Source organism: Phyllopteryx taeniolatus, chromosome 10 (assembly GCF_024500385.1).
Source record: "Phyllopteryx taeniolatus isolate TA_2022b chromosome 10, UOR_Ptae_1.2, whole genome shotgun sequence".
Taxonomy (NCBI): Eukaryota; Metazoa; Chordata; class Actinopteri; order Syngnathiformes; family Syngnathidae; genus Phyllopteryx; species Phyllopteryx taeniolatus.
This window is the reverse complement of record NC_084511.1, coordinates 23,173,120-23,183,089: the sequence shown is the minus strand read 5'-3', so window position 1 is coordinate 23,183,089 and position 9,970 is coordinate 23,173,120. Positions and strand designations below refer to the sequence as shown.

At 39.7% G+C, this 9,970-nt stretch overlaps 1 protein-coding gene across 2 annotated transcripts; it reads right to left on the bottom strand.

Moving 5' to 3' along the window:
• Positions 1 to 329: 329 nt before the first annotated feature.
• p2ry4 (pyrimidinergic receptor P2Y4) lies at positions 330 to 9,623 on the bottom strand. 2 transcript variants are annotated; one of them, XM_061788288.1, is made up of 4 exons: positions 9,437 to 9,623; positions 7,969 to 8,286; positions 4,830 to 5,129; positions 330 to 4,712 (listed from the first exon to the last, which is right to left on the bottom strand). In XM_061788288.1, the coding sequence occupies exons 3-4, from the start codon at positions 5,060 to 5,062 to the stop codon at positions 3,986 to 3,988; spliced, it is 960 nt and encodes a 319-aa protein (XP_061644272.1). In that variant the 5' UTR covers positions 5,063 to 5,129; positions 7,969 to 8,286; positions 9,437 to 9,623; the 3' UTR covers positions 330 to 3,985. The 2 variants fall into 2 exon arrangements, with proteins under 2 accessions (XP_061644272.1, XP_061644271.1); XM_061788287.1 differs by having other exon boundaries at positions 330 to 5,129; positions 9,437 to 9,621.
• Positions 9,624 to 9,970: the final 347 nt, after the last annotated feature.

Here is a 9,970-nt window from a genome sequence, read left to right as displayed (position 1 = left end):
TAAATTATTATCCATTAGATTCAGATTAGAATCGTTGACAGTGGCAATTTGATTCTTTCTTTTTGCATGAACTCTGGACAATTGCATCCAATTTTGATTTGAAAAAAAAAAATCTATAATAAAAAAATAAAAATAAATACATCTCCGCTGCTGGAGTTCACAACTAAATTGACATTTATTGGAATTTCTGGAGCATACGTAACGTGAAAATACACGTGCATCTGAAGGTCCTCTGACTAAATGGACTAAAAGCTGACGGAAATGTATTTTGCGGTGAATACAGTGTGGTGCAGCGAGGCTGTTTGCTCTGAATAGACATGTGACACGTGTTCCCGACAGCCAATTTATTTTCTCATACTTGTGCAAGGATACAAAAACGAAACATGTTTTTTTTTCTCCTGTAAATGTCACGAATCAAGTTTTGGATGATAATAGTTCTTCATGTCCTTGAGTACAGAAATCTGAGAATATCACACACATCCTTTTCGCTTTGCTGGCTGCAGAATAATAATAATAATAACAAAAATACGAATAAAAGAGACCAATGTGAATCTAAACGGCCTGGAAGGAAAACCCTAATTAAAGAGCATTTATCTTTATTTATTTAGTATTAATCAGTTCATGAGAATTTTAGGACAGCTGTGATTGGTCCCTGCAATGTAGAGCAAATGACCCAAAAAGCATTTTAATGTTTGTAATATTTAATTAAAGGCAGCACACAGCCAATAAATACATCTCATCATGCGCACACACTGTAACGAATTATAGATGTGTAATTACAGATCTATAGTCCAAAATCATTAAAAGCCTTTGAGTTTCATTAGTGTGTCAGTGCTTTATGAAAATATACTTATTAGTTATATGCTGTCGATAATTAAATATGACAGTGTAATAATACATTCGGACAAAGTATTAGATGTGGTATAATAAAACATTTTTTTTAATAACAACTGCATCTTGGATTATCCTAGCAACAAATAATTCATTCATTCAGAATTACAATAATAAAAAATAAAAATAATTGGGACCAACGTGAATCCCAAAAAGGAGCCTTTAAAGGAAATGTTAATTCAAGACAAATAATTTAACCCCTCTAGGTAGCATTAATCAATTGCCGAACATGTAGAACTTTAGGAGTGTTGTGATTGTTCCCTGCAACATCAACTGACCAATAACGTCCTTTTATTACATTTGCAGTACATTGTTCAGTTACAGGCAGGATATAACCAATAACTACATCTCATAATGTGAAAACACGCTGTAATGAAATATTAATGTGCAATTACACTCAAGTCAAAATGAACTTTGTGACAGTGTAATAATGTGTAATTACACATTCTGGGTCACGTTATTGTGAGCAATTCTGTCAATTTCACACACTCAAAGATAATAATGTCTCACTTGGGATTGATAATGTTTGTTACTAATTAAAATAAATAAAAATTGTGGTTATAGTGGTACAGTGCTCCACTACTCCTCTGCATGTTTCTACTCGTAACTTATTTGGCTGCATAAGAGTGAGTACAATATTACAAACACATAAAAAGTATGGACTACTGACTTACAACCAAATGATACACTGATATACTTCCATATTATGGCGCGCAGTTCCATATTATGGAAGAATATCAGTGCCATCTTAAGTTTGTCTTTCAATTTGTAACATAGAATTTTCGTAAAGCATGAAATGTCCAAAACTTGACTCTTTTTTTTTGTACTATTAAAAGATTCTGAGGTCAATATAAATGGAATGTCTTCAATTCAAATTCAAACTCTGAGGGCACAAAAATACCAGCGCCACATGAATTTTTCATTCAGACGGCATAAAAATAGCACATGATCTCTTTTTTTCTTTTTCTTGCCATTAAAAACATCTTCGAAATTCAAACGTTGATGGCACAGATGTACTTCCATATCACACCACCATGAGGTGCAACTGAGCTGATACTGCAGGAGAGCATTTCAAAGAGTTAGGGAAATGACCTTTTAGCTGGTGCTGGTGTAAACGGAATGAATGCAGACAATGGATGCGAAAACCTTTTAGATCTTCACCTTTAGAGAGGAATCATTAATTCATAGGGAAGGGTGTTTTTTTTTATTTTTAAGATGAGCAGGAGAAATACTACATACAGTAGTTAATGATGAGTATAGTTGTTTCGTTCATCTTTGTTGTCTGAGTTCATGACATACTTCCAGTCTGGGTGCACAAATCTTTACCTCGTATTGACTCACGTTAAAGGTTTGTAATTTGCAGTAGCTCCTCTACCAATGCCATAGGTAGGTAGGTAATTATAGTTCATTGGTTGCACACGTCACGTAATTACAACACACCCAAGACCACGACAACGATACACATTTTCGACTTTAATGGCACCAAAATAAGACGGGAGTGGGAACAGTAGGTGGGTTTTCTCATTGGAGGTATTGACCCAATACTGACAAATGTTGTATCACTGCTTTCCTGACCAATTCCAAGTCCCAAAGCTATTAAAGGAATCCTGTGTAGGAGGTTTGGAGCACAGCCAGTTCCAGATACTCTATGATGTACCCCCCCCCCCCCCCACGCCCCCTTGCCCTCCCCACCTCATTGAGAGCAAATGAACAGATGTCAAAAGTGAAAGGCAAAAACAGCTGGCAGCTGTGCGTGTTTGAGAGCATGTTGCGGAAGCGGCAAGCGCTCTATGCAGTTCACATGTTCACATCATTAGGTACAGCTGCAACACGAGTTCCATTGCAAAGATTGCAGTATGTCTTTCCAAAGACATTCGTGTTTTGTCAGAGAGGTGTTAGTTTAACAATATGGATACATATGTTTGTATGTACGTATGGATGGATGGATAATTAAATAGCATAAAAAACAGCAAGGCCAAGTTAAAACAAATTTAAATCAACTCAAGTAGCTTGCAGTAAGTATAAAATAAATTGACCAAGGGGAAAACGAAGGACATTTTTGCTAGAATTATAATCTGTCTTAATTTGTTTTGTGAACAGACAATGTAATTTCAGTTGTTGTTTTTTAGCTCTCGTTTTTAATTTTATTTCAGGTAACAGAAATGTTTTAGCAAATATAATTTTTGCTAGTTTTTGTTGAAGTCCCTGTAAAGTGAAAATAAGCATGTCTTGTAAATTTGACACACGACAGAGAAGAGTGTTGTTTACATCCCAGCCAAATTTGAATGATTAAAAAAGTTATCAAGTATCTCAAAAAAGGAACTGAAAAATCAACCCGCTCACAAACGCTGTGGGTGTGCCTGTTGAACACGGTGAAATCACGTCGCACTCAACTGACAATCAAATACCACTACAACGCCCTGGAAAAATGTATGTTAATTCATCAAGCCTCTTTCTAAAGCCTACACATTTTTTGGGGCCTCGAAAATATATCTGCTTAAAGCCTCCGGTGGCTGGAATATATCCCACCGAGTCGTTATATATATATCCCCCTCACTCTTCTGCCTTTCTCTCTGTGACATGCGTGTGCTCATGGCCAACAACGTGGCGAGCAAAAGCAGCCACACCAGCAGACTATGCGAAGGGAAGCCAAGGTGTAGGCACAGCTAGCTAGCAAATTGCGCTGGATAACCACTGATATGAACAAAGGCAGTCAACTTTTTAGATATCAACTCACGTCAGGGTCAAGGAGCGTCAATGGGCCCTGTTTTAGGAAAACCGACATGATGAAAAACAGTTTAATACTATATCTCCACACCTGAGTAGTACATAGCTCTCAGTCTTTGCACATGCACAAATCTATCAACTCATTTTACAGGGTCTATAACTATAATAACTTTGAACTCCATACATGTTGCCATTTTGCCCTTCCATCCATCCATTTACTATAGTGCTTATCTTCATTAGGGCCACAGGTGAGCTGGAGCTTATCCCAGCTGACTTTTGGGAGAGGCTAGGGCCTGGATTGGTCACCAGCCAATCACACAAATTAGCCATCAGTGCAAAAAAAGACTAAAAAAGACAATTTCACTCTCTACAGCTTTTGCGCTTCACTGTTGGTTTTAGCATCCAAGCTCTTGTAGACCAGAGCGATGGTTGGGCTCCTGTGGACCGGAGTCTGAGTGTGCGCTTGGCTCCTGGTCAACCGCCTTCTTCCAGTCAGAGCGGAGAGCAGCTTGGCGCGGTAGTGGTCACCGGCCAGGAAGTACAAAACGGGGTCAATACAGCTGTTGACGCTGGCGAGCGGCCTGGTGATCTTGTATGTGAAGTTGACGATGTTGAGGGTGCGGCAATCCAGATCCAGGACGCGGGCGGTGTAGTAGATGGTGCGCGTGATGTGGAAGGGCACGAAGCTGACAGCGAACACGATCAGTACTACCACGATGAGCTTGATGGATTTATGCCGTGAAGCCGGATTGGCGGACAAGCCCCGCCTGCGTCGGCACAAGGTCCGCGCCATCAGGCAGTAGCACACCACGATGACCAGGAAGGGCACGCCGAACAGAAGCACCATGACCGCCGAGCTGTAGTCCACATACTCCTCGAAAGAATCCTGGCGAGTGGTGTCGTGGCACAGCGTGTCGTTGTCCCGCCTCGATGTGGTGACGAACATCAGGTTGGGCACGAGGCAAATGGCCACCGCCGCCCACACGGCAGCGCAGACCAGGTGGGCGTGGCGGGATTTTACCAGGGTGAGCGCCTTGATGGGGTGGCAGATGCCCATGTAACGGTACACGCTGATGCAGGTCAACAACAGGATGCTGCAGTAGAGGTTGGCGTAGAAAAGAAAGCGAACAATTTTACATGCCGCCACGCCGAAGGGCCAGTGGCTGCGGTTGGCGTAGTAGTAGATGAGCGTGGGCAGAGACAGCACGTACAGGAGGTCCGAGAGGGCCAGATGGAACATCAAGACGGCGCTGGGGTTCCACGGACGCATCTTGACGAAGGTCCACAGGGCGACGGCGTTGAGCGTCAAACCCACCAAGAACACCAGAGTATAGGAGACGGGCAACAGGACGTACTTGAACTCCTCGTCAAAGCGACAACTGGCGTTGAAGACGGAGGTGAATGTCACGGACTGGTTGGACGCCGTCGGGATGTCCGTCTCCATGGCGATCTCTCGTCGCCTGCATCCGAGCCAGGAGGTGATGAGGCAACCATCCGAGGAAGAGGAGGCTCTGAGGTGTGCGCACAGAGAAAATATTTGAGAGGATTGCATTGGATAGATCAGTTCACAAAAAATTCCACTTTTTTTTTTTTATTCTCTTCCAGTCTCTCCATTGCAAGCCACTTCGGTCTGAGAAGATCCTAGTTGAAGCTGAGGCTCCAACCAGGATGTTTTCAGATCAAAGTGGCCCTTGAGCTTTGAGTGTCATAAGCAGGTTGCAACAGAGAGACTGGTAGAGTCACAGAAAGGTAGACAAGTGGGAATTTTTTCCTGAATCAATCTAGTATTGTGAGTTTTGACGTTCAGCTTTTTGTTAGAGAACAGCAAGTTGTGCAAAACGTAGCATTAAAAAGATGGCGATGTGCATTCAAAAGTTTAGACAAGATTAAATGATTTTGCATTTTATGTTAATCCTGAAATTTCACTTTGGGAGTATTGTGTTTTACACTGTAAAATTTTCACAAGAGGTATATACAGTGCTCCCCCCGCCTATTCACAAATGTACCTATTTGCAGATTTTTGGGGAACCAGCTCATTCTGAAACACCCTAAAAAGTCACAACAATGCAAAGGCAAATCCCAGTCTAATCGTTTTTCAGTGAATACTGTAGCTGGAGATAGAGTTCCACACAAAGAAAAACAAAAACCAAAGCGAATACAGTGGAACCTTGGATTTCGTGATTAATCCATTCCAAAAAGTCTGACTAAAACCAAATTGTACGAAAACCGAAGCAATATTTTCCATAGGAAATCATGTCAATCCAATTAATGTGAAAACCGATTAACTTTTTTTTAATTTATTTTATTTTTTTTAAACAGAGAATAACTGTAGTTTAACAACATGAATAAATGGACAGTAATCCCTCGTTTATCGCGGTGGTTCGGTTCCGGACAACTCCTGAAATAGGGGAAATCCTTGAACTAGCGTGCACTCGCTGTCATAAATCCGTTTTTTGTTTTTGTTTTTAAATCCCTGTGTCTGGATAATCCACGCTTAATGTAAAAAATCTTAAACTTGCTTAATACCACAAAATTGTAACCAATCATCACCAAAATGTATGTGGACACATTTATTATCCCCCCTTCCCCATCTGAAAATAACGAGAAATTACAGAATGAGTTATGATGAATGTTTTTTTCTTTTTACAGGTTGAATATTTTGGGCCAGGAAGTGTTTATATTACCCAAAGATATTACAGTATATACTCAAAATCCCGCTAAATGGAAAAATGTGCACGATATATGAAAAAAAAGAATCTGCAATGTAATGTATCCACAATAGGTGAAACGCGATATAGCGAGGGAATACTGTAAATAACTAATCAAATCAATGAACATTAAACATCACTTTTACCTTTTATTGAATACAATATCGACATTTAAGGCAATGCAAGTCATGGTCCCTATGACCATGTTTTGCTTTGTTAGCGCCTTCTATTGGTAAAAGGTTTATACTGTAGCTAAGCAGTGAATTACGTACAGTAGTTCAGTCAGGAAGAGATCGGACTCTCAGGGAAGTACTGCACCCCGTAACACAGCAAAATCTGACTATACTTAAATTTGACTGACAAAATATGAATTTAACAGAAATACAGACAGCGGAAACAGACCGAAAAATGGCCGATGCGTACACGATGCAATGTGGCATGACGACACTCCACAGCTGAGAAAAAAAACACTCAATAATGTTGCGCATACGCATGGAATGCTTTGTGTGGCTGCTCGATTCCAGGAAATGAGTGGCCCCACTACGATGACCTATCCACGGTCAGGCGGATGAGTTTGGTCATCAGGAGGCGCCATCACTAATCAAGGAGGACTGCTGCACAGTGTGTCACTATGCTAGCAGAAAACGCATGCACTTTTTATATATAAAAAAAAAAAAAAAAAAAAAAAGATCTCATTTCACTTATTTTTAGACATCAGACTGACAGCAGCTTGTAACATTTTGGTTGCATTTGCTAACTACTTAGCTACATGAGGCTGGCAAAAACATTAGAGACAACTTCAACCTAACAGTTATGTAGCTGGTTTACATACGAGTGCAATGCTCTTAGTTTTATGTTTCGCTTGACAGCAAACTTAAACTGGGATGGGCAATAAACATAAACATAAATAAACATACTTCCTGTGTTTTTGTGCTGTATTAAAAACAAAGTAATAACCAAAAATTGTAACGGTGGCCTTAAACTTTTGGACATTACAGTATATTTTTTAAATCTGTATAAAAACATTGAAAAACGAATTCTCAGTCTTATAATTAGCTGTTTGTGAAGTTTGTGCTTGCATGCAGCTTCGCTCAAATCCTGTGCATCCCCCTGGGGGCTAAGGCCCCCCCCCCCCCATGTCCATAAAACCTAGTGACACCCCTGCTGTGGAGTTGACTCCCACCTTCCATCGCTCATATCTCAAATCTTTGCTCGCAAGTCAAAGAAAAAAAGAAAAAGAAAATCAGCTGAACAACAACTCGCACTTCTCGAAAAACTCACAAGTCGGTTTCACTCATCTAGCTCAAGGTACCACTGTATTTGTTAAAGGGAGAATTAATGCTGCAGCTCTTGTATTGTGACTTCATGAAACACATGCAGGTGTACCTAATGGACTGGCCCACGATTATGCTGTCGAACAAAGAACTGGGTGGAAAAGTAAATCGAAGTACTGTAACTCCTAATAATTAGTCCAACATGCCCATGCATGTTCTAGAAACTACTCAGGTTGTTCAATGCATTCCACATGCATTCCACGTGTATGCACACTAGGAGTGTGAGAAATTCAAGCCAAATAGGTTGTCCTAAAGACGCCCTTGAAGCGGTTTGGGTTTGTTCAGCGTGTGTTGGTGAAGAGTTGTACCTGCAGAATTCAGCGTTGTTCTTGCTTTGCACGAAGTATTCTCCACCTGGGATGATGGCGGGGACTCCTAAAGGCGCCCTGGGGTGCTCCTCGGCACAGTGCCGCCGGCTTGGTTTATGTTTTTTTTAAAAATCCCAGTCTCTTGTCTTCTGTGCAAAGTCAGTAGCTGATGTTCTGAGGCCTGCCTGGAGTGTATTAGACACGCTGCAAAGTTATTTTGTGGGTGGGTGGGATGGGCGGGAGGGGAGGGGAGGGGAGGGGAGGGGTTATGGCTGGCTGGCTGCTGGCTTGCGTGTTCACGCAGGAACTGTGGGGGAGCTGAGTGAACACAGAGACCACGCAATATATTTAACTCACTTTTTTAAGCAAACATGCAAGTGTTCATTTAATTACGTGCACAAATTATAAAGCTATATTTTCAAACTCGCGTTATACTTATGTTGAAGTGGAAATAAATAAAAGCAGTGCTGGGAAGTAACGAAGTACAAATACTTAATGGCTTTTTCAGGTAATGAGTATTTTTCTGACGACTTTACTTTTACTCCCTACATTTGAAAACAGACATCCATACTTCCTACTCCTTACATTGTTGAAATTGACATTAGGTACTTTTTTTTCAACCTCTAAAAAAAATGTAATTCAATTTAAAAAATTAATATATATTTTTTTAAACAAAGTATTTAGCTTCTTTTTTTTGCAGCTCTCCAAATGAACTAATTTAGGATTTAGTAATTACTTAGGATTTAGTAATTACTTAAGCTATTGAAACACATTTTGATAAAAAGCCTGAGCCAAAACTAGCAACCTAAAAAAAAAAAAAATATATATATATATATATATATAAAACACTAGAAAAGTTGAAAATGAAATATTACACTGTCAGAAAACAAAATTTGGAGTAATAGTTAGGTGCAAGTGAAATCATATTACTCTGAACTGCATGAACAAACAGTGTTAAAGAGCTTTCCACGATTTCATTGTTATTTTAACAAAGACTGAGATAAAAATAACTGAAAATTGGAAACTGGCCACAGAGTAAATTTTACTCAATTTTTAAGTGGGACCAAATTCAGTTTAATGAATCTCTCCAAGAGCGAAATTAACGCGTATTTTTTAAATTACTGTGTACTTATGTACAGAGGGAGTACTTTTCCGCCTCTGAATAATACTACTGGTAGAAACAGTTCTCAGTAGGATTCAGTGCACTTGTAGACCACTGTAAACTATACACCACACAAATGTTATGCAATCTTTGATAGAAAAGCATTAAAGTACAATCAGTCATATCAAAACTGAATAATTTTGCACAGAATAAGCCTTTAACGTCCCAGGACCATAATACAAAAATAAGACTGGGTATCTTTTCAAAATCAGTATCATGGTGATAACCCAGCCACATATGGGATCATGTTCAGAGGTCAATTACTTGAACAGAAACTTGAATGTAACAAGTATATGCATGACTTACATTCTCGCAGTCTTCCTCATCGTCTTTCCAAGGACCTCCAAGAAAGATCCCCAAAGGTGTTGAGTAATATATTTACCCAGCTGCACCATTTCCGTCTTTAGTCTAGTGTATAATGTTCTTAGGGGGCCAGCTAATTTTTTTTCACGTGCATTGTTCTCACCACGAGCCATGAAACCGTAATGATCATGTATGATCATAAAGACATAAATGTAGGACTATGATAGGAGGAATCCTCTTAATAAGTTACCACAAACTTACTTGAAGTGTCTCACACGAGTGAACAAGATGACAAGCATAAACGTCAACCATAACGGAGTATTATTATCAATTTAAAGCTAGATTGTAGATTGTGCAGGTGTACCTAATAAAATGTCCGTTATGTATAAACAGTATGGAGTATTACACTGGTTAACAAAAACAGAGATTAGAGTAAATATTTGGTGATTTCCTCCCCAAAATATTCCCAGCATGCATCCTGGTGATGACATCATTGGCTGAGGAAGCTAGAGGTCAATAAACAGACAGGATTTGTTT